General features: G+C 42.3%; 1 protein-coding gene across 6 annotated transcripts in view; it reads right to left on the bottom strand.

Moving 5' to 3' along the window:
* The window catches only part of usp2a (ubiquitin specific peptidase 2a), a 63,787-nt gene that overhangs the window by 27,128 nt on the left and 10,624 nt on the right, over positions 1 to 26,035 (bottom strand). For 5 of the 6 annotated variants that reach the window (XR_015037444.1, XR_015037445.1, XM_085794844.1 and 2 more), the window contains exon 3: positions 17,507 to 18,365. Coding sequence is in view for 4 of the 6 variants with exons in the window: in XM_085794844.1 (XP_085650970.1) it covers positions 17,507 to 18,298 (792 nt within the window). In the remaining 2 variants the exon portion in view is untranslated. Of the gene's footprint in view, positions 1 to 34; positions 542 to 17,506; positions 18,366 to 26,035 lie in introns of those variants that run through there. The other variant, XM_085794847.1, reaches the window with a different exon arrangement.

The following is a 26,035-nucleotide window of genomic DNA, read 5'->3' as shown; positions in this document are numbered from 1 at the left end:
TGGGTGGTTCTTTTCTCGTCTTTCTCTCTCTTACCTTGGCTTGGTTTATCAGCAGCCCCACGAAAGTTGACACCAGCACCGAGCCGGACATGCTGCCTTTCCTCCGCATCTCCTGCTTCAGGAACGGGAAGGCTGCGGCCGGCGGCTCCTCGGGCACCGTCACCGTGTAGGACTGTCGCATGCTCGGCATGGTGAAGCCGTCTACCGGTGCGCGTCAATCAGACAGTAAAGCTGTGGTTTGGCTTGTTTTTTTCCTTGTAATTTTTTCCTCTGTTGCAGGTCGACTGGTTTCACTCCGGTTCCCAAAAGCTCCGTGTCTGCTGTCATTCATTCATTCATTCATTCATATAACGGGACCGAGCTCGCCGACCAGACCACCACGGAAAGACAGACAGACAGAGACCTGTAGCTGTAGCTGTAGCTGTTTCCCCTCCACGTTAGAAGAAGAGCTGATGCAGGTGAGGTGGCTCACGCGGACCGGTGATAATAAACCATAGTAATACGCAGGTTGTGAGCGCGCGGTCTGGTCTGGTCTAGAAATGGAAATAAATGTTAAACTGCGCTCCCATTCCGTTTTACAGCACCGGAGCTCCGCCCCCTCCCCTCCCCTCTCCTCCGGCCCCGGTAAGAGTCAGAGTCACCCTCCTCCTCCTCCTCCTCTTCCTCCTCCTCTTCCTCCTCCTCCTCCTCCAACGCACGTCAGCGACCGTCCGCCTGCGGGCTCGCGCTGCCTACGTCAGAGCTCATCCTCCTGCACGCGGCCGTGACAGGGTGAAGGTCTGTCAGCGCTGCTACAAGGAGAAAACTCACCCCATAATAATAATAATAGTAGTAATAATAGTAGTAGTAGTAATGATGACAGCAGCACATGAACCTACGGTATAAACGCCGACCTCCAGGCCACCGTAGTCTGAACCACAGCGTCTATATTTAGGACGCTGTGGTTTTAAAAAAGGCTTTTAATGAGGTTCCGGTGATTCAACAGCAACACAACGAGCTGCGTTTGGTTTACTATTGTTTGACTCACAGTAAAAGGCTCAGAGGAAAGTTAAAGACAGTTTGTCATGTCACAGATCATCTGATAAAACATCAACAAAAGGATATTAATGAGCAGAGAATGAGATTTAAAGACAGTTTTGTTCAACTCCTGCTTGCAAGTAATTGCGTAGTAATGTCAAGAAATAGCCTAGAAATAACAGTCAATTTCATTAATGTCATGTTTTTCATAAAGGCAAAAGATTACACATGTTTTTCATGCTTTGAATTTTTTGGGAAAGGCCAGAATTTGCAATTGACCGTTACTTCTAGGCTATTTCTACGCAATCAGTTGTAATTTCTTGGCTAAATTTCTCAACATTACTATGAACCATTATTTCTAGGCTATTTCTGATGCAATTAATTGTGATTTCTTGGCTATTTCTTGACATTATCACGTAATAAGCGGCCTGTAAATTAAAGGGTAACCAATATCTCATCTATGCCAGGGGACAGCTACATCAGTGTCACAACCTTTATAAGTTAAAATGAGCATTAGGATGTGCAGTTGTTTATTTACACATCCAGCAAACTACAGAGCCACATCAGTGTTGTTAATAATTTTTACTTTTATACTTTTAGCTCTGTTTTGGTCTCCTCCGCCTAACTCCGGCTCCATGCTCCATCTTTGCTGTGTAATGGTGGACAGATGGAGTAAAACTTTAAAGTTGTAGGCCAGAAAACCAAAACAACTTAAACAAAAGCTGAACTGCGGCCATTTGATCTGTTGTTGAACATTTCACAAGTTAAAACATCAGAAATCAGTATTAGGGGATAATAATGGTGATGAATATTGGAAGAAACTTAACATAGACCCACAGCATTAATCAGAATAACAGAGCTGAGCCCTGATATGTGCAGCAGCAGTGACGTGTTGACTGGCTTCACCTTCTCTGAGTTTCTATAAATACTTTTTGTTGATTGCTGGGGCTCGAATTGTAATTTTCATAAACATGCAGCAGGCGTTGCATCAGTGTTGTTTCAGCTCAGTCTGGTGGTGATGATGCACAAAAGTGTGATTAAATGTGACCGAGCCAGGAGGACTTGGCGCGGCGGCGGTGGGGTGGGGTTAACGGCAGTTTTTTAGTAAATGAGGGCGATGTTTGGACGGCTCGGGCCGGCCCAGAATAGAGCAGCTGTTTGTCGTGAGAAAGGCTTGTTGAGGAAACATCAGGTGTGAGGAGGCCGCAGTTACACAAGGCTGTTGACTACACGCACCCAGCGGACGGTTTGAGGCCGACACATGAAGCTTGAACCAGGAAACCGATCATCAATAACAAGGAGGACAGACAGAGTGTGCTGTTCACAGCTCACAGCCACAGACAGGACAGTTTGGTACAGGAAGTCACCAAAACACCAACAGGAGAAACACCTGTGAAGGTGAAGCCGACTCTGCTTCACAGTGGCACCATGCAAAAGTTTGAGCACCTCTGGTCAAAATGTCTGTTAATGTGAACAGTTGATCAGGTGGAAGATGAAGTGATCTCCAAAAGGCATAAAGTTAAATATGAAAGACTCTTTTGCAATATTTTAAAGTGATAATTCAACATTTTGACAAATTCTCCTATCACTATAATCCCTATGGTCTTAGAGGTAGGTTTGTTACCTTTAATTATCGGTGCAAGCTGTTTTTAGAGCCGCGGGGCAGAGACGCAAGCTGCTCAGCTAACGCAAGGGAGGGGCCGGGCGTGTTACAAGTTTTGTCTTTCCCTCGTCAAACTAATCAAATACACAATCCAACAACTCGACAACGCTCTGGTGGACAAGTTGTGACCTGCACATTCACCACGCTATGAGATAATCATGAAGCAAATACTGTCTGGAAAGTAGTTCCAGCTGCATTTACCTCTAAAACAACTCTGTCTGGTAACATTACATGATTATCTCATAGCGTGGTGAATGTGCAGGTCACAACTTGTCCACCAGAGCGTTTTGGAGTTGTAGGATTGTGTATTTGATGAGTTTGATGAGGGACAGGGGACCTGGACCGTTCACCTCCATTGTGTTCACTGAGCAGCTCACGTCTCTGCCCCGCTGATCTCAAAACAACATGCACCAATAATTAAAGGTGATGAACCTACTGCTACGACTATAGGGATTATGGTGAGAGGAGGATCTGACTAAATGTTGAACTATCCCTTTAATCAATATCAGTGTATTATTTTTTATTTCTTACTGTTTTAGAGTGAAAAAGGGAAACAAAGCAGCAGCCTGCGACAGAATGGGAAACCCAGGAGACTCTCAGATAACTTTGACCAAGGTATCAGACAAGATATTTACTATTTACAGGCTGTGATTCTGTCATTTTGAAAGTGTAAATGATGAAAAAAAAAAATATATATATATATATATATTGTTTAAAATGTAAAGGGAATGTGTCGCCTGTAACTTTATGCCTTTTGGAGATCATTTCATCTTCCACTTGCTGAACTGTTCACATTAACAGACATCTTGACCAGGGGTGCCGAATCCTTTGCACGCGACTGAATGAACAACGGCTCTTTGCCTCCATTCAGATTCAGCTGCCACACACACACACACACACACACACACACACACACATACACACACACGCACACATTTCCTGACTTATAACTGTGAGAGTTATAATTCACACTGTGCCCATTTTAGCTGAAGTGACGTCTGGAGTGACAGACGTGCATCATGTTCCCAGCAATAATCTCATGACCCGTGCTCGAGTCGAGTGTGTGTGTGTGTTTGTGTACACAACAAATAAGCGAGGAGTACATTCCATCAGCGGGCTCAACATGAAGTGTGTGTGTGTGTGTGAACGTCTAAATCCTCCAGGTGGAAAACTACACTGTGCAGCGGAGGAGAGGGAGGAGGAGCGGGCGCAGAGAGTCAATGTTTGTGTTCTGGTGTCTGATGCAAAGAGGTGAGAAGAAGAAGGAGAAGAAGAAATGGGACAAAGCAGAGCGGTATCTAGGAGAAGTCGGAGCACAACTACCAAGGGATGCAGCTCTTCTATTCCCTCGGCTAAATCAGGCACATTAGTCAGACACTTTGTTCACATGTTTAAAGGGATAGTTCAATATTTTTTGGCAAATTCTCCTATCACCATAATCCCTATAGTCGTAGCAGTAGGTTCATCACCTTTAATTATCGGTGCATGTTGTTTTGAGATCGGCGGGGCAGAGACGTGAGCTGCTCAGTGAACACAACGGAGGTGAACGGTACAGCTATGAAATAATCATGTATAATTATGTAACATTACGACACATGAAGCAAATACTCAGAACTACTTTCTCTTTTGAAATCCCTCCGCCCAGCAGCCGTGTCTGGAAAGTAGTTCCGGCTGCATTTGCATCTAAAACAACTCTGTCTCGTAATGTTACATTATTATCTCATAGCGTGGTGAATGTGCAGGTCACAACTTGTCCACCAGAGCGTTGTGGAGTTGTTGGATTGTGTATTTGATGAGTTTGATGAGGGACAGGGGACCTATAGCCTACCGTTCACCTCCATTGTGTTCACTGAGCAGCTCATGTCTCTGCCCCAACACAACATGCACCAATAATTAAAGGGGAACTATGCAAGGTTGGTTTTCAGCTGTGAGACGCCAGGTGAAGGCAGAGAGCCTCCGTTCTCACTCGTAACAAGTCACAAGTCATGTAGTTAACTATCACGATTACTCCAGAGGTTTTTAATTAAGGCAAAAATGTAGCATAGCCACGGGAGAAATCCTGCTTAGTTCCTCTTTAAAGGTAACAAACCTACTGCTATGACTATAGGGGTTATGGCGATAGGAGGATCTGACTAAATGTTTAACTATCCCTTTAAATGTAACCTGGGTAAAACATACCGCTTCGGAGCGAGGGCAGAGAAAACAATTCACTGTGGCTGACGGGAGGAACTTGGGCTCGTTATCTTACATTCCTACAAGGTACATAGCATTCTTCGGCTTGATAGCGCTAATGTTGTTGCCTGAATCGCCTCGTGCAGAGTGTGTGTGTGTGTGTGTGTGTGTGTGTGTGTGTGTGTGTGTGTTCAGGAGAGTGTGTGTGTGTGTGTGTGTGTGTGTGTGTGTGTGTGTGTGGGAGAGAGCTGCAGGACAGGATGAGGTGTTCAGTGTCACTGCTCCAGAACAGGACGAAGTCTCCTGTACTGTTTCTGTGGAGCTGGATGTCAGATAAAGCCTCAGGTTGGCTACAAAATCATTACACAAGAAAAAAAAGGGAGAGAAAAAAAACAACCAAGCTGTTATCAGGTCTGACTGACCTTTTTTTTTTTTTTTTTTAGTCAATTAGACCTGGTAGTTTTCTGATGACACCTTCGACACCCCCAGATTGCAAATTTAAAGTTGTGAAATTGTTTTTTCTACAGTGTATATCTACAGATTTCCAACACCGTGCAAATATCAGAGGCCACAGAGGAAAGTGTCAACGCTTCAGGAATAATAAGAGCCACATTCATGTGATTGTATGCAGTCTAGACAGATTAACATAAACAGAAAGCGTATTAAAGCTAAAGAAGGAAGTAATTCTTTGTTCTTAGTGTAAAAAAAAATCCATAACCACTTTTCATCTCATTGTAATTCAAGTGGGTTTAGAGCAAAGTAAGGCTACACAGTGTCCTTATTGGCTGTTGTATAAATGCAGATGTGTGTGAACGACTTGTGTTGATACGGGTGAAGCTTTTTCAGGGCGGGAGGGAACTTTCTGTACTGCTCAGGTAACACAGTTCATCCTGTACAAATGGTTCAGTAGATTTACCATTAAAGCAGGTGACCAGTGGCTACGTCGAATGTTGCTATTAATTAGCCCTCTGCTAATTGATTTAGATTACTGTCTACCCCTGTTTTAATGACATTTCTTTGAACTAGTATTATCTTTTTGCTTTATATTCTGGAAGTAAATGTAGTATGATCTGAAAAATGTAAACAGGAAGTAATATATTGCTATGTAGCCAGTTCGTTAGCTGTAAAGTCTTTTTAGTTTATATTTATTTACATTTATGCAAACTGGCACCATTAAAATAGGCTGATTTAGTTGCTAGCAATGCGTATTTGTAATGTCGCCATGTGTGTGTACAGACTCTCATCACTGAATGACTTTAACGCTGAAGGAAACAGATCTGGAGTTATTAACAGTGTTGTTATTTCCTGTGATTATTTGTGCCTGACATCAGAGATGTGGTGTGAGAAGAAGAAGTCTCACTGCATTTAGAAATATCTGTTTTCATCTCTGTGTGTTGTCGAGACTCTGCCGTGACTCAGAGGACAGTCGTCAGTCGGGCGACACTGCTCCAGCTGCTGACTGTATTGATAAGTAGGCCACATCATAAAAATAACTAATTCCCATTGTTTTTAGAGCAGCGGCTCACACCTGTCCCTTTAACCTCACACAGCATACAGCTCACACACACACACACACACACAGGTGGTTTATGACAAGTAAGTCTGGCTTGAACTAAGATTAAACGATTCTTTCTAAGGTCAAGACTGATCTTAAATAACACACACGTGACTGGGCTCAGTGTATCAGGAATAAAATAGAAACCCACAAAGATTTGCCTGATTTATTCACTTATAGTCTTCATCAACACTCAGCCACAATAATGAGCTTTGGGTGCTGACCAAGAGTGGCCGAGATATATAAAAAAAATAAAATCCTAAGCTGCTGGCTAGACTCGCTGTGCATAAAGTGGCTGAAGATTTATGCAATTTGAGAGAAACCTGGTGGAGTGATGCATCGGGTGAACGAGTGCAGATCTTTTTTTTTTTTTTTTTGTGGGTGGTTTCGGTGGCTGATAATCAGGTCGAACAGGCACGAATGACCAGACAGAACACAGTGATTTCCTCCTCGCTGGTGGTGAAGGAGAGGCAGAGAAACTGAAAATGAACATCTGGGCTGCTGCTGCTGCTGCGCACCCCGCTGCCTCCCTGACCCTGACCTAGAAAATATCTGGACCACGGACAGATGCTATATAACTGACTTTAAAGCAGCAGCGCTGCTCTTTGTGTTAAAGAAAGACTTGAAGGATTTTAAAGTAAACCCAATGATAAGGATTCAAGGACAATGGTGCAATATTGATTGTGGTCCATTGACACAATGGTACGGTCCTGTATCAATGGACACCAGCCTGCGTGTAAAGTGAAAATATCTGCCCTGATAGACCACACACACCACACACTGACCCTAAAACCCTCGCAGCCAAGGAAACCCATAATAACAGCTTACAGCTGCTAAAGTGCTGGCCCTTATTTGCCAAATAACAAAGTACAGCTCCAACTCATACAGACTGTTTTTTTTTTTTTTACAAACCATAAGCTGTCGGACCAAGGTGGCAAACTGAGAGCCAGACGGTCTAAAAATACTGTTGACTCAACAAAGGGTCTAGACACAAAGACTGAGCAGAATACATTCTGGCACAATCAAGGTAGTTTTCGGTCAGGCATGCCAACCTGCGCTGGATGTTTGTCTGCAGGAGTGAGAGGTTGTTACTGCCTTTAAATGTGAGGTGAGGTAACAGCTGACCTTGTTTGGACAAGAGTGAACAGGGTTCGAGTGAAGTTGTACAATACAGTGATTTGTAGCCGTCAGAGTTCACACAGTGAGACTAGACTTTACATAAAAATGTGTTATAATGTTACTGCTTGTGCTTGTGCACTGTTAGCAGCTGTGATATCTCAGCAATTATTATCACGACTGATAGGAATCCAGGCCAGAGCTAAAAAAAATATTATGTTGTAATAAACCACAGGTTAAGGACAGTGTGTGCTCTTGGATTAATCTTTTTTCTTTTTTTTTATGTGTGCACCAGATTTAGCAGGAAGCTACTTTCCATCTGTAGTCTTCACATAAAACATAAAACATAAAACACAGACAACGTTGTATATACATGATACATTCCTGTCACAGAGACACGCAACACAATATCCTATATTTTTTTTAGACAGTACTCCTAATAAACTGTGAATTATAGCAGCAGATCTAGCCCAATAAAAACATAAAAAATTGCACTGAGTAATAGTAGTAGTATGATTTTTAGACCGGGACATAAAGTGCCTGTATAAAGTAGGTTTCTGCAGGGTTCCAGACTAACTTTATTTACTAGGAGAACAGTGGCCCTTAACTTAAATTTTTAAGAGTGCAAGCAGAAAATTTGGGAGCGCACACTGTAAATCGACTTGCAAGGCAAATATCCACATTTTGTTTTCATTCCTGATCCTCGAACACATTGACCTGCTGACACCTGTAATGACAGATAACAGATTCTTTGAGTCCATGTTTCACCAGTGTTAAAGGAGACATACTATGCCCCTTTTCCACAAATTAAAATAGTTCCCAGGTTTCTCAAAGACATGTATGTAATATGCTTCAGTCTAGAAAACGCCAAGTACCAAACATCACAGCTGTGTTCAGAACGGCTGGTTTCAGTACCTGTCCCTTTAAATGTAAATGAACCACTGCTTGCCCCCGCCCCTTCTACCGGTCCCAGGTAGGGGTGGGGTTATGCAAATTCGAAAACTGATGACATCAGTGCCAGACAACTGAGGGAACAGCTCATAAAACCACATGGATTTCAACCTCAGGAGCCTGAAAACTACACATTTGTTTTTGACGATTCTCACATTTTGGGGGCCGGAAGGCAAAACATACACCAAAATATATGTTAAACAGCTTCAAAAAAGTGGTACTTCCATAATAAATCCCCTTAAAAAAAGAAAAAAAATACTGGTTTTACATGCACAAGTTGATAAACCCACTCAGGGGCAGACTGGAGCCTTGATCTGAGTAACAACAGCAGCAATTAACACCAAAAAAAAAAAAGTAAAAGAAGGCGAGAACTTGAAGCTGTATAAATAGAGGGTGACCCAGTTTATGACAATACTAAAACTTGTTGTAGCTAGCCAACTCTAATAAATGCTAATTAACCACTGATGTAAAAGGCCTGGACATTGTCTGTCTATTGGCAGTAGACCCAACCCCAAATACTAATCTGAGCTTCCAGCAGTGAGTCAAGTCAACAAGTTGTACCTAATCCATTTATTGTATAAAGTGAGATTTCAATTCAATACTTCATGTTCTTTGTCATAATAAGCACTGGCATAGAAGTATTAAAGTGCAAAAGTGCCCCCCAATTTCCAAAATATGTACAGTGTGCTATCATAAAGCCGGTCTGGGAGCTGTGTAAATACTATATTTATAACAAAACACCAAACAATTGTTGCGTTTTGTCAGCGGTGAAGGAGCAAATATAACATTTCACAGGTTTCTCTTCTTATATGCGATGCCAGCGGCTGAAGCCCGGTCAGTCTCATGCTGCAGGTGAGTGATTTAAATGTTACATCATATGTTTATCACATGTGCCGGTCAGATTTGAATATTATGCATGAGGAAGAGGAGAAAAAACAACACGGCTGATGCTGCTGCTGCTGCTGATGATGATGACAGTCATGCTAACCAGCCTGCCTTACTCATAAACATGGCAACAAGACGGAGCGGACCATGAGGCACCGGCAGCTGCTATTTCTGTGCCGTCAGCTTCTGAGAAACTACCAGGATTGGGTTCAACCCGACTTTGCCAGCGCTATTTCAAGACACGTTTCAACACTGGCATAGTTTGAAACATTTCGTATTAAAAACAAGAGGAGAGTGAGAATGAATTTATGTTGTTGTAGTCGTTCTGTTAAGACTGGAGTCAAAACATTCAACTGGGAGACTGAGGGGAAAAACCCACACATTAATCTCCGGTTACTAGATAAAGTGGGAGAGTACTTTGCTGTAAATCTGCTGCGCTGGGTTCGATAAAAGTTTGGAAGGAGAATAAAGAGGTGGTTATCTTCGGTGGAAAACAGAGGGGAGCTGATCAATGTGGGGTTAGAGGGATACAGAGTTGTTTATAGACTAAACATGACCAGTGACCAGACGGCTGAACTTCAGGTTGAGCAATAAAACCTGTCACTGCTCGTGGGGAGTTCAATGCACAAACTGTGGAGAGCACATTAGTTTTTTAGCTGTAAATGTTTTTGGATCAATGTTGACTTTAACGTCTTGTGACATAATATAAAAGGGAAATAATGTAAACGCTGCTTACTCTGGATGTGTCACAATGACCGCTTCCTCACAGTTCACACTCACACCAACGAAACAGGAAGTGATGCAGCAGCACACACTGTAATAAAGTCTAATTATTGAACTGGGCCTTGAGAGAATACTAATACCAAAAGTTACTGTTATCAATTACAATCAGTGTGTTTAAGACTGCTAGTTTTATTTCTAAAGCCTGGGAAAGGGAGACAGGAAAATTTGTTTAATTAATTTCTGATGATTTCCCTTGAACCCTGGCATTGTTTTCCTTTTCTTTTTTTCAGATAATGGTTTTGAACCCCAGTTTCTTTTCTTATTTCTTTGATGTGTTGATGATGTGCTCTGGTCCCAGTTTGTTTTCTTGGTGTCTTATAAGGGCATACAGAAATATGCATGACACAATAATAAAAGGAATTCATTCATTCATTCATACAACATAGTGATTGCAAAATCGATTCTAGACATCTGGAAACAACCCTAAATTCAAAATGTGATAAATTTTATCTTATTATCAGATCACAGAGAAACAGTTTTGACAACCAATAAACGGTCCTTTTATGAGAAAAACAATACAATCATCTTGTGCCATCTTGTCACTTGTGAATAATTAATCTCTATGTGTGTTAGTAAACTAAATCTCTTTGGGTTTCAGACTAAACATGACATTTTAAAGTGTAAAAAGAAACGTGCGTAATTATTTTCTGGCATCATGTGGACAGTGTTAAAATAAGTAGATAAGTAGATTAATCAATAATGCCCCTAATAATAAGACTCTCTATGCACCGAGGCATTAAAATACGGACTGGTTTAAAGAATTACCTACTGGCACACAACACCAGTCCCTCTATAAATAGACCATGGTTCAGTTCTCGCTCTTTTTGTCCCATTTTATTAATTTAGCTTCAGTGGCTATAGCTGCTGCTGTTTTACTTATTGTTTCTGGAGCTGTATCTGGAGCTGTATCAAAGGTTTTTACGTCTGTTGTGTTTTTGTTGAAGATTATTATTTTGAACCACACATCATACGTTCATGTTTAACAGTGTGGCTGATAAAGAGAGATCCACATGAGCAAAATAAGGATAAATCTGAGTTCATGCTACAGTGTTGGACTCTTCAGCTTGCAGGGTCTCTGCAGGTTTCACCAGCTCAAATTTAAGACTTTTTAAGACCATTATGGATTAAATTTAAGACCTATCATGACAAATAAAAAACGTACAAAAGAAATGCGGAGTCACAAAATTAGAAATTGCAATATATAAGTTGCGTGTTAGGCTTGTTTGTAGTTGAAAATACATTCAATAAAGCACAATGAAGTGTCGCAGGAGCATTTTATTGAGCATTTGCGGTAGCGAGGGCTCTACCATAACATTTTTCCCAAAGAGCACGCCTAAAGTAAACTATTTTGGGGCACAAAAAGAAATTGGGGAGCGAAATTAAAAATGTTTAAAATGTTTGTTGTGGCAACCAACAGGCAGATGGCTTTAAGCCTTGAATAATGTTAAGGGTCAAACGTGACCCATTTTGACATTGGAGATGTGCAAATTTTAGACTTTTTTAGACTTTTTAAGACCCCACGGATACCCTGGCTTCCCTACTGTTACCCTCATCAGCTTGAGTGTGTCAGGAAAACAAAGCCTATCTCCGTGGCGACGCTGCGTGACGACGACGGAGCTACAACATGAGACGTGACATGAGGAGGAGAGTTCACCATGTGGTCGGTGTTGAGCTGTCATGGTGATGACGCTCGTCACGGGAGGAGATCAGTCGTAATGTTTTCCCCTCAAAATGTGTCAGACCTCAGACACACCCACAGCTCACACACACACACACACTCATCGGATCACTGTCACACACACACACACACACACACACACACACACACACACACACACACACACACACACACATCTTTAACTTAGCCTCACTATCGCTCAAAAAACCCAACAATACACTTGATTACTGTTCGGATAAATGGTTCTTCAGACTGAGAAATATTTAAAAAATATAATAAAAAATGCAAAATGAGACATACAGGAGGTCTTTTCTGCTAAGTTGCGGCCATAAGGTTTTTTAACGATCAGTAGTGTTCAATAATTTGTTCTTATCCCCCGTTGTGCGATCATTTAAGTCTGTTTTATTTAATGGTGGTTGTTTTTTTGTGAGACTGTGACACTACAATCTCCTTTATTATGGATTGATTAAAGTATCTAGATCTTAAATAATGAGACATAATGTTTAGTAAGTTGAGGAGAGTGACAGCGGCCTCACGTCTGTATGTTAAACATGTAGCTGGAGCCGGTTTAGCATAAAGACTGGAAACAGCTCAGTCTGCCTGGCAACTGCTGCCCGTCCACAAATAGTCTCTCTGCCGTGTTAGTTACCCAGCCTGAAATGCTCGATTACAAAAACAACACGGCATTTTTACGTCAATCAATGATGGGATTTTTTTTTCAAATAAATAAGATATCACACGTTGCTCCTCTGATTCATAACAACAAGATACACGTTCTCAGTACAAACCTGATCAGGATCTGGCCTCAGCAGATGTCTGCAAATGTCAAACTCAGCACACCTTTCAAACAAAACATGTTCCTGTGAACAGGACATGACTGAGTTGCTGGAAGACTTGTATATTTCTTGTCCTCTTCTGCTACAGTAAACTGAATTTACCATTTTCTACAAAAGTTGCTCAGTTTGTCTTCAACAGTTTCTGCTCGCCACATTAGCCCTGAGGGCCGGGTCTAATATTCCTCCTGTGCTGTGATCTTAGTAAGCTAAAAAAAATATTATACATTAATATTATATTCTATCATTGAGCTAATATTTTCACCTACATCTGACCTACCGTAATTATTGATAACAAATACTAATGCCAGGTTTTTTTCAGGATGCTGCCATGTTTTCAGACTGAAAAAATTATTTTATTTAATTTCATTATTTTCAATATCCTACATGCAAAGTAGATTGTTTTGTTTTGGATTATTACAGCCTGGGATATGTCAATGATTAGCAGCAACACTGATTTTTGTGCATTGCTATTTTCTGTGCAGTGTCAAATACTCACACTCACACCGCTAAGCTACACAAAGCTAAAATGCAGTTTTCATAAGGTAGCTCTAAAAAAAACGATGATACATTGATATAATTTCCAACATTTCTTCGGCTTCATTTTTAAACCAACGTCTGTTGTAACCATACACATCTAATGTTCACTGATTTTTAAAGGTTTTCAACCCTTTGAATGCCAGGTTTTTCAGCTAAAACGGTCAGAGTTAAAGCTTATAGGGGAGAGGGACGGGGATATTGTGACAGCAGCACTAGTACTCTGAAGCTGTTTAATTAAGGGACAAATGTAGTATAGTTATATAGTTATAGTATAGTTAAGCTAAAAATCCTGTATAGTTCCTCTTTAATGGAAGTGAGATTAAAAAAAATTCAAAAAGACTGCAGTTTGAATGTGTTTCAATGGGGCTGAACAGCACGAGTGTAACTCTTGTTTGTACACAGTGTATTTTAGACTTACAGTAGGAACTGAGCTGGAATGAAACAAGATCAAATCTTGCCAAAATTCATGCCATATTCATGAACACAGCCAAAATGATCAAAAACCAAAATGAAAAAGGCGCGGAAAATGTGCTCACAACCGTCTCTAAGCGTTAATACTGTGGAAACACAGCACATACTGTAGGTTTGTTTCAGCTTCAGTGTTCGGGGCTGTATGAGCGCAGACGCCCGGCCCTGGGGGGGTGGGGGGTGATTAAATGTGCCTGGACTAACGGAGGCCTGGGGTTAATTAACAGAACAAACGGGCCAGCTGGTGACATCCAGCCACCAACTCACTCCGCGTCCGTGCCTGATGGATAAGTGTTGATTACGTGATGGGTTGAAACTTGTCTGTTCCACCGCAGGAAGCCACGATCAGCTGCGTTAAGTGACACATCCGCTCGTAGGTCTGTGATTACGTGGAGCATTAACAGCCCCCTCCACCCCCTCGGCCCCCCACCTCCCCCTGATGCATCACATGTGTAACGTACACATTCAAATGAATCCTTCTGGCAATAAACAAGGAATGTCTTTTTTGTCTTAGAGCTCTGATTTGTAGTTTTCTAGCCCAACAACATGTGCTTTGTTATTCGCTCGGTCATCCTGCGGTCTCGTGGCAGAGCCGGGGAGTTTGTGTAAATGTGCAGCTCGTGTTGTTGGGTCACATTAGTAATCCGTTTGTGTACGAGCTAAACGGGAGCACCTGACTAATGAGAAAACGTATGGACGACCGACACAAGACCGGTTCATCTATAGTGTCGGACCGCCGGTGCACTCCATATGTTGGAGTCAGCTGAGTGAGTAACAGTGAGAGGTTATTATGACAGAAATGACATCATTGAACGCTAAAACTGACTCTAACTGATGAACAGAGTGAGACTGAGATCATTTTCACAATTATCACGTTACGAGTCATTTCTGCATTTTCAATGAGAAAATATAAAAACGGTGATGATGTGAGTCTTGTTGGGGTTTGTACGAAATATACTGTACATGTTCCTTTACGTCTGGAGAACATGATTCATGTCTCTGTAGCAGCGTTTATAGTGTGTATTTAAAAATAAAATACCTCCTATTAGGCAATTATTGGCAATATGCCTATTTTAATTAAATATCTATTTGTTGTTCTGCCCTATAATAAAGTAGTAAAGTCAAACGTACACTAATGGATCTACAAGGCGTTTCTCAGCCAACGCAGCCACGGTGAACTCACACAGCTGATCTGAATTAATTTGCCTGATTAGACCTCGCCAGGACCGTGTGTGTGTGTGTGTGTGTGTGTGTAAACTCATTAGTACAGTGTGTGGTGACCTCATGTAACTCTCCGTATATCTTTGGTGCTGTTGTTTAGGGTTGTAATCAGCAATTATTTTTTTCTTATCACTTAATTATTTCTCATTTTTCTTCTTCCTGTTCGCCTGGTGAATTTGTGTCGTCTATCACATGTCATAAAATAATTAAAGAGTGAGAGGTGATGCCTTTACTGTCTCATTCATGTGACAAATAAAATAAAAACTCAAAAATATCCACTATGACATGTCAATGAACTCATTAGAAAAATGTACTGTTTCAGTTGTAAGTAATGCTGTTGTTCATCATTCATCATTCTTTAGCCATGTTGCTGTTTTATGCGGTTACATCACTAGTCTATCTATAAATACACAACCACACACACACTGTTGAATATAAACACACCTGTTCTTTTGTAAAGCGAACAGGTTTTACTTTTAATTTAATGACCAAGCAGAAAAATCTATGAATATAACAATGTATGTGCATGTATCAGGTTGATAAACATTGATGGTAGTTGTAGTGTATAAGGCACTTTATACTCGTGCTTGGTGGTTATTGTGACTACAGTTGTTATTTATTATGCCCATGTATGGTTGTATTTTATTGATTGTCTCTGCCTGACATGGATTTGTTTGTCTGCCTCCTTTTTTTTTTTTTTCCTTTTCCTTTCTTCTGTCTTTTGTCTTTTAATGAAAACTGAGTATTCTGCTAAACTGAATTGCCCCTCTGGGAAAAATAAAGACGTCTGAAGTCTGAACGTTTCAAAATTATATAAAAAACGACCTGAAATGAGCAGAAAAGCCTCTTCAAGCTAAAATTAACCACACACTCTCTCCCTGACTCCCCTCCTACCCCACTCTGCCTCCTCCCCCCGTGGTAACAGGTTATATGGACTAATCCAGAGGGGAACTGGGTCACTTGTGTTTTCTGACCTGCATGGACGCAGCTCGGTTCATTAAAACTAACCTGAGAGATGAGACCGGTGACCTGCAGCCCCGGCTCGCCACGGCCCCGCGGCTCCTTCACACAGGTGTCACCTGACTAATTACTGGGTCGGGGGGGTCAGGTGTCCACACTAGGAGCTCATTTGTTGAAAAAAGCGTGTAAACTACTAATATACGCAGAAATAATGGGCTCCAGTCTGGATTTGATAGGATGGTGGTTTCTAATTGTGTTTGGAGAAAATAATAAAATAATTTCACTGAAGAGCTCCGTCTGATAGAGAGCGTGTTATTGAGTGTGACACACCAGGTACATGATTGTACAACAGGACTTCAAACGCACAGAGGAGTTAATTTGAGCAACAGCGCCCCCGTTTGGTAGGAAAACGGTTCTCTCAGAGGGAACTGAGCTGTGTGAGCTGTGCAATTACATGTTCAGTTGGGCCAGATTTACAAAACAAGACGTTTATCTGGGCCAGACATCTTCAGCGGGTTGTGGTTTTTAACACAAATTATAAATATATCGAAAAACAAGTTATGTTTAATCATTGTTTCCCTTTAAAAATTGGTCACATTTGACACAGGCGCATCAAACAGTGCATAAACAACAAAAGCTTTAACTGAACAGAAACTGAGGTCGCTGCAATACTAAACTCCACTTTTGAAATAAAAAAACAAACATCTTGATCATATCTGAACCCAGGCATCAATCAAAGTGCATAAAAAAACAAAAAAAAGTGGCAAGTAATTGCAATGACTTGCTTCCGTTATGAATTAAAATAAACATCACCTCAGGCAGACCTCAAAGTGCGTTAAGAAGAAAAACAGGAGGATTTTGTGAAGGTTCATGGTTCATGTGAGGAAATGAGACGAGTGTGCAGCAGATTTTAAAGGACAATTCCAGGCAAATTCAACCCGGGGCTCTAATATTTTAGGTCTAAAAGAAGAATCTGAAGATTTTCTTTTTAATGTCTCCTGTTCTACAGTTGTTCTGTCTGTCCCTGCATCGCCACGGCAGTGTATCTTCTATCTGTTTACATCCCATAAAAAACTGCTTTTTTTTCCACAGACAGTGTCAGGTGGCTTCAAACATTCACAGAGGGGTTTGTTTACTTCAAGAAAGCGAACAGCTGCAATACAAAGTCTCGTGCGATCTCGTGAAGTCTCGTGCGAGGGTCAAGTTGACGGCTAACTGTGTTTACAGGTCATCTAAAGCTCCCGTTTGTTTTTACCAACAAAGCAATATCAACTCAGAGTCACAATGTCTTCGTAGCAGTCAAAGTAAATCTGGATGTTGTTTATTCTACCTGTAACATACTGAACACGTCAACTGTCGCGCAAGACTTTGTATTACAGCTCCGTTTACAAACATGTCCTCTCTCTTGAAGTTAACAAACTCCTCGGTGTTTGTTTGAAGCCATCTGACGCTGTTTGTGGAGAAAAGAAATTGCGGTTTTGAGGGATGTAAACAGCCTAAGATCGCAGGGACAGACAGAACTACTGCAGAACAGGGGACATTAAAAAGAAAAACCTTCAGATTTCTTCTTTTAGACCTAAAATATTAGGAAACTCCGGATTGAATTAGCCTGTTACTGTCCTTTAAAGCAGCATGTTGTGCAGGAACAGAGCAGGTTGTCTTACCGTGGCGTCCCTGGTGGGGGAGCTGGACAGCCGGCTGCTGCTGGGCTCCCATGTGGAGGAGCTGAACGCTCTGCTGCTGCTGCTGCTGCTGCTGAAGGCCTCCTGGGTGGAGCTGCGCGACAGGCCCGAGTAGCCGGCGGCGCGCGAGCTGCTGCCGTAGGAGTCGGACACGTCGCTGGTCCGGCTGCGGTAGCTCCGCAGGGCACTGGTGGAGGAGGACGGGGTGGAGGAGGACGAGGAGCTGTCGTTGAAGCCCAGAGAGGCCAGATCCCTGCTCAAGTCGCTCTGAGACACGGATTTCCGCCGGTTGAGCGAGATGCTGGAGGCCGCCGGTGAAGAGGAGAGGTAGCTGGACTGGGCCGAGGACGAGGAGTAGGAGCTGTAGCCGCCGGTGTAGGCCGAGCCGCCGCTCAGCCCCGACCCTCCGTAGCTCTTGACGGGCGTCCGGCTGAGGCTCTCGCTCCGCCGGCTGCTGCTGCTGCCGCCGAGGCCGCTGATGCCGCTGCTCCCGAGGATGTCGCTGCGCGGGATGGTTCGGCCCCGGTCGCGGTCGGGGTCCGAGGAGGTGCTGTAGTTGCGGCTGCGGGCGGCGGAGCTGCTCAGATAGCTGGACGAGGAGTAACCTGAGGAAGAGACGGAGGAGGAGGAGGAGGCCGGGGACCGGTAGGAGGACAGCCTGTCCCGCTCGCCGTACGAGCTAAGGCCCGGCGTCAGCGAGGAGCTGTAGGAGCTGTAGTGGCTGGTGTAGGAGGGGCCAGCGTAGCGCTTGGCGGTGGAGGAGACGCGGGACATGATGATGCTGCTGCTGCTGCTGGTTTCTCAGCCACAGGGAGGCAGGGCCTCTGGAAGACTGCATCGACTACGGACACAACACAGAGACACAACAACCAGACCGTCAGAAACAATCACATTTATATCAATCTGGAAATATCTACAGCCTGAATCCATAACGCAAAACAGCAAAATGTTTGGTAACACTTTACAATAAGGGTCCCTTAATTAACGTTAGTTAGTATATTATTAAGCATTAATTAACTGTATACAGATATATTAACAATCATTATTATGTATTACTTAGGATTAGGAAACACATGAATTAATGTAGGCCATTAGTAAGCAGTTAAATATTTACTACTCAAAGTTAGTTAATAAATTGAAAGTTGAATAATGTAATTAGTTATCATTATGTATGCATTACTCAGCATTAATTAACACATTAGTTTATATATTAATGCGTTACCAAATGTTTTATCTTGGCAAATTAAAGCCACTGCAAAGATTAACTCAAAATGAATACACCTTGTTGCAGCTAACCTCGTCCAGTTCTTATTAATCTTGATTTAACTTTTGTTTATTACGGAAGCGTATTGCATTAACTTGAAAAAAAAAGTTCTGTTTTTGGGGGTAATTTTTTTTCCTCCTGTTTTTCGGAGTAATGTAAGGACTGATTTCAAAATAAAGGTGCTCCACCAGACTGCTCTGATATTTTCTGAGTGATACTCTCTGAGGTTGTGTTCAATATCAACCTGAATTTACAGGGAACACAGTGAAAGTAAGAAAGATTACTGTGCTTTTCCTTTGAAAATCTACATCACCTTGCAAACTATGCAACTGAACCTTTATTAACCTTTATTTATTAGCAATTTTGCCTGGTTAAATAAAGTTTAATGATGATGATGATGATGAATACTGTAGTATATAGGTACATGTAGCACAAAACAATGCAAAATAGCTCATAAAAACAGAAAAAAAAAATTACTATGTAAGACAGAAAAAATATTACCCAGAAAAACAGGAAAATAAGTTACTATTTACTTTTACTATTATCAATATATTTTTTCTTTCTTTGTTATGATTTGTTTTCATCAGATGGATGAGGTCCAAGGGGGGAAATATATAATGTTTGTTCGACATAAATGATGATGCGACTGCTGTGAAAAAATAAAATATAAATAAAAAACATTTGATCACAAAAAAGAAACAATCGCATCCACACATTACATCAACGATTAAACATCCGCCTTCACTGGTTTGAAGACAGGAAATAACATCACTGACAATGAGACACAATAACATGAAAACTTAAAATCTAAAGTGAAACGACCAGTAACCCAGTCGCCACAAATCACATCACTTTGACCTTCAAAATGTGCTCTGATGTATTTTTCATGACTTGAGTGAACATTATGTCTTGTTTAACTCTCATTTATCTTTTATCATTATTACTTTGGGGCCTTTTTTATGCCGTTAATGATAGTTGCAGTGCAGAGAGACAGGAAATGAGGCGAGAGAGAGAGAGAAAGAGAGCGGGGAGCTGAACATGCAGAACATGGTCAGCCTGGTCCAGAGTCAAACCAGCGACCTCCCGCTAAGAGCTCAATATGTCCATATGGTCGACTCCACTTAGCCACCAGAGCAGCCTGACTGTTATTTCTTTGTGGTACAGTATGTTGCAGTCCAATCAAAACAAGTATTATGTTACACTGACAGCCTGAGATTATTAAATCAATATCAACTCAAAATCGGACACCCAAAATTATGGCTACATTTGGCGCTACACAGTAAAACACTGACATAAATGCTGGAGGAACTGGTCCACACTTTGGCAATCATCAGACCCATGTATTTTGGTTATGCCCGAAACTGGAAACGTCTTGGGAAGAAGTGTTTTCAAATACTCAATTTGGTTGAAATATTATTACAATATGGACCCAATGGTGGCTCTACTAGGTCTGTTACCAAAAGGCATCAAAGGAAGAGCCAAATCTTCTAAAGATACTACAGTAGAAACAGTAATAATAACAATATGTGGACTGAAAAAGTAAAGGAAATCAAATGGAACAAATAACATACTGAGACTTCAAAAAGATATATTCATCAGAAGGTGGAGCCCTGCCATGAGTTTACTGTTACAGTGAGGAACCCATATACAATATGAATCCAATCTATATTATTAATCTGATATATTTTTTTATTCTATTCTCTTTTATCTTATTTTGTTTCATTTTTTCTTTCTGTTATTACAGCCTCTGTCTCCTTTGTTGTGTCATAATTGTTATCATGTACCTATGAGCACTATGTTGTATTGAAAACTTGAAGAAAACAGCATATGACGAATAGGATTCTGTATGGATGATTATTTTGAATGAAATAAAAATGTAAGTAAAAAAAACTGTTATTGTTTGTGCTGTTTCTCAACATTTGCTATTGCATGTTTTTGTAATGCCTGCTATTGTTGGTGCTAATGTCATCGCTCTGTGCTAATTTACATGTGTTTCTAGCTGCAATTTGTTTATTTTCATGTTATGTTTGCATGCCAGTGCTGCTTTGTGTCACCTGCTATCATGAGCTGTCGTTATGCCATTATGTAAATGTTATTTCTTATTTGTTATTATGAGCTTTTATCAGGTAAATTCATATGTACAATAAGTTGTATTTAATGCATTACTTAATTGTTGCCCTTCTTTGGAAACTTGCATTTTCTTTTACTAAATGCTGCCCCTGTTAAATAAACCAATAAAACCAATAAATAAATAAAGTGCTCCTTTAAATAAGCAAGTCAGTGTAAATCTGTGATATAAAAACCCTGTATCTATCTGTGGCTGGTTACAGAGCTGCAGTACAACATGGACTATTCTACCATGAACCTGTATAAAACATAACACGTAACTCTGATACACTTTGCTGGGCGGACGCACGCCGCCGCTGCTGCTGATGCACTATTCAGGTGTGATGTAATGCTGGACGACGGCGCAGCAGCTTCTTCTTCTTGTTCTACTGGGCTTTAAATCCCACTCACGTGGAAAACACACAGGAACTGGACCCCCCCCACCCCCACCCTCCCACCCCCTCTTTAAAAATCAAGAAGGTAAATAAATAGACTCCCTCCGTGTTGTTTTGTCGTCTCAGATTACAAACTCTCTCTCTCTCTCTCTCTCTCTCTCTCTCCGTCCCAGTGTGAGTCTCTGCGGCCGGTCTGGTGTGGTGTGTGAGGTGAAGTCAGCAGCACAGCGTGTTCCTGTGGCTCCTGTTCACATACACAGCAGCGTTTGAATAAATAAAAGTATCTGGTGTTGCTGATCCGTGTTGAGTTTAGAAGAGGAGGCTCCTATTTCTTTAATCTCTCTCTCTCGCTCTTCTTCCTCAGCCCCTACTTCTCCTCCTCCTCCTCCTTCTCCTCCTTCTGGGTCTCTACCGCTTTCTCTCTCTCTCTTTCTCTCTGTGACCACGGGTTTATCAATAATTCAGAGTATGGATCTGGAGTCGGCAGACAGGCAGCATGCTGAAGACGGGCAAACAGGCCGGGCAGCTGTGGCGCGGCCCGGCTGAAGCCTCGCTCTGACTCTGACTCTGAGTCGGCCGGTACATGTTTCGAGGTTTGTTTGTTTCCTTCGTCCGTCTGGCAGCTGGAGGATTATTTTAATGTTTTGGGGGGGCCCTGTGGTCACCATGGCAACGGTTAAACACGGCCGACCTCACCAATTAGTTTTCTGACGGGATGAAAAACTGGTTCTGGACTCACTCTCCAGTCTCCACCACCACCGTGTTAGTTAGTTAGTTATCACATTGAGACATTTCTAATTCAAGTTATACCATTGTCATATTTAAAGGGATAGTTCAACATTTTGGGCAAATTCAATCCCTACATATGTCATAGCAATAGGTTGAGATTCATTACCTTTAATTATCGGTGCATGTTGTTTTGAGATCGGCAGAGACGCTAGCTGCTCAGTGAACAAGACAGGTCCCCTGTCCCTCATCAAACTCATCAAATACACAATCCAACAACTCCACAACGCTCTGGTGGACAAGTTGTGACCTGCACATTCACCACGCTATGAGATAATCATGTTTAATTATGTAACATTACGACACATGAGGCAAATACTCTGAACTACTTGCGCATTTGAAATCAAGTGTCTGAATGTAGCTCCGGCTGCATTTGCCTCTAAAACAACTCTGTCTGGTAATGTTACATGATTATCTCATAGCGTGGTGAATGTGCAGGTCACAACTTGTCCACCAGAGCGTTGTGGAGTTGTTGGATTGTGTATTTGATGAGTTTGAAGAGGGACAGGGGACCTGTACCGTTCACCTCCATTGTGTTCACTGAGCAGCTCACGTCTCTGTCCTGCCGATCTCAAAACAACATGCACCGATAATTAAAGGTGATGAACCTACTGCTATGACTATAGGGATTATGGTGATAGGAGGAGCTGACTAAATGTTGAACTATCCTTTTAAGCCTGGAGATGATAAAAAACGTACATGAATGATCAGATCTTTAAGCCTGAGTCAGTAGCTCTCTGCACCAACAACAACCGACTGTGAGTCCAGCTTTCATATCCAGTATTTCACTTACAGCTACAAACTTGAGAACCTGCTGTAATAACTCCGCTGATAACCGATATTGGTTGCTGAGCTCCGCTAAGCTCTGACTTGATTCCCGCTGCTCGCACGCAGATCCAGGATCAGACTGAACTCGCTGAAACATGGCGGCAAAAATCACGTCACAACATCCAGTGATGTGATTGCTTAGATTAAAAATCTCCAAAAACCTATTTTCTCCATCAGCTTCTTCCCAGACTGACGTGGCCACACACAGCTGCACCATTTTCTGCCAAGATTAGTTTCTTTTTTTGGTCATGTGTCAGAATGATTATTCAAATCAAGTCGTTTCACATCAGTACTCAGACACTTTCATTTTAGAGTCTGGGAGATTGGGATGAACTTCACTGAGCATTCAAACAGATAATCTAGAAAATGATGGTCAGATTAATTGTCTCGGTGTTTTTCTTGGAAACAATTTTCACATTGCCTTTAAAGGGGAACTATGCAAGTCTGGTCTGGTCGCTTTTCTGCTGCTTTGCTGGCCATGTGCATTTGTTTCCAACAGGGAAGCCGGTGAGAAATCAATCCATGGAGCGGTGGATAACGTTATTTATCATCTACCATGTTACCATGTGTATATCTGTGTAGTCTTATCTGTCATAAACAAGAGATTACGGGTTACGGGGCGCATGGAGCAGAGTTAAGGTAAACATTCAGATTTCCTTGATCCAATGTTTAATTTAGATGTTTTACGCAGTATATTTGGGGAAAATGTGTTAAATCAAAGAGGTTGGGTGCACATCTTCACACCAAACATCATTTTCAAAGTTTGCATCTCTGACTTGGATTGAGATTGAACGTATTCATCAGTAGTGCAAACTCCTACATCTCACAAGGCTGCAGCTGTGGAGCCCCCTTCCTCATCCTCATCCTCATCCTCTTCCTTATATGACTCCAGTCCTCACACTGTGCAGCCACAGAGATAAAACTAAACAGTTAAGAAAAAAATTAACCTGTGTGATCTGTGCTGCTTCAGACATCGAGCTGTGTTTTCTCTCCAACGCCCACCGTCTAAACACGGCTCTCTAATGAAAGCGCCGTAATAACCCAAAGACAAATTCTTATCGAATGAGTTCTCTCTCTGGTTTCCTGTGTTTATTATGTGTAACATCATGTTGGACCGTTCACCGAGGCGCCACCTGCACCTGCACCTGCACCTCTGTGAGCTCTCACAGCTGTAGCGCAGCCAGCGACCCGGCGGCGGCGGCGGCTGAGCGAGGCGAGGGGAGAGAAGGCGAGCTCGGGGCCGGGCCTGGTGGGCGAGCTGCTGCTTGCTGAGAGTGAAGTGCAAACAGCGAGTCACACACCCGTGGGAGTTAAACGGCCGCACAAACACGGGAACGCGCGCAATAGATTGATAAGGTGATGGCAAAAAAAACCAACTATGGATCTGGCTTCTGCGAGGGCGATGTCTCCACGGAAACAACAAATGCACAAGCACAAGAATGTGCAACACACACACACACACACACACACACACACACACACACACACCCATAAACACACACACACACTCTGGCAACTCTGCATTTTCGGCCTCCCCTGAGGTTGTGCTAACCAGCAGTTGCCATGGCGACCGTGGCAACAAGCCGCATTTGTTTGCTTCCTACCGACGCATTAGGAGCTTTAAAAGTAGCACTAGGACTTTCTTTCCTCCACAGCCAATTTACACTTTACACCGGCAGAGCTGCAGTGCAACGCTCTGTCGCTCCCTGCTCTGCTTCACACAACCACCAAGGAGATGAAATGAAAAAAACAAAAAAAACAAAAAAGAAACCCTCCCTAACAAGCCCCTGTGCTGCTGCAGAATGGATAAAACAGGATCAGACAGAATCAAACATGAAGCGTCTGGAGGTGAAGATGAAAAACAAACGGTGTTATGATGATGAATGGGTTTGGTTTTGTCGTTCCACTGGACTCGTACTAACTCTGTATTAAGAAAGCTGTCAACGCGGCGGCACAAGGGGCTGCGTGAGCTCAGCGGACGCCGGGAAGACTTCAGCAGCTGACTGCTGGTAATTCTTGGCAAAGGGGGCGGCAGAGATGAGGTTTCACTTACTGGGCAGGTTTCAGGAAACCAAGCTAAAGCCCAGCAGGAGCCGCACGTTCATTACCTGGAACTGGACTCAGGAAACAACTTGGAGACAAAGACGAGGGACATAAAACTAAAGCACTGAAGAAACAGCCGCCACCACTGCTAGAAACTACTTTACTTTACAACACACCTGCACACAACCGGAGCTCACTTTTGATTTTAATGGGGACTTATTATGGAAATATCACTTTTTGAAGGCTCTTTAACATATATTTGGCTGTTTGTTTTGCCTTCCGGCCCCAAAAATGTGAGAATTGACAAAAAAATCTGTAATTTTCAGGCTCCCTATAGTTGAAATCCATGTGGATTTCTTCCAGTGATGTAACTAGCTTTTGAATTTGCATAACCCCACCCCTACCTGGGACCGGTAGAAGGAACGGGGCAAGCAGTGGTTAATTTGCATTTAAAGGGACAGGTACTGAAACCAGCCGTTCTGAACAGGGCTGTTTTGAGAGGATGAAAAGAGCTGTGATGTTTGATCCTCGGGGTATTTTGACCAAAGCATGTCACAGACACGTCTTTAAGACACCTGGGAATTATTTTAATTTGTGGAAAAGGAGCATAACATGTCTCCTTTAAAGCCACAGAGTTCAGTCAGTTAAAATAATGACTTGTGACCCTGGTTTCATCCTGAGTGTCCTTTAAACCCAGTGTGGGTGGGTGTAAGAATCAGGGAACATGGGGCGGCTCGGGTGGAAACAAGCTACGTACATACAGTATGTTGGTTAAAGAGGAATTATACAAGTCTAGTGTCTCCTCTAGGTTGGTTTTCAGCCAAGAGACGCTAGGTGGAAGGCAGAGAGCCTCCATTCTCCCTGGAACTAGTTACAAGTCATTGATTTACGTAGCACTAGGACTCTGGAGCAGAGTTAAGGTAAAAATCCTGCATAGTTCCTCTTTAAAACATGTCAAACTGAGGAACAGCAGGTCGACAAAGCTCAGCCGGTTAGACCAAAGTCGACATGGATCAGACTCATCATCAGGAGAAAGACACCACATCATTGGGCCGGTGGAACAACAAAAAGACTAACGGTTGTATGGTT

The sequence above is a fragment of the Trachurus japonicus genome, chromosome 13 (genome assembly GCF_045865225.1).
Source record: "Trachurus japonicus isolate A0001 chromosome 13, Traja_1.0".
Taxonomy (NCBI): Eukaryota; Metazoa; Chordata; class Actinopteri; order Carangiformes; family Carangidae; genus Trachurus; species Trachurus japonicus.
The sequence above is the reverse complement of the archived record's forward strand: the minus strand, read 5'-3'. Positions and strand labels throughout refer to the sequence as shown.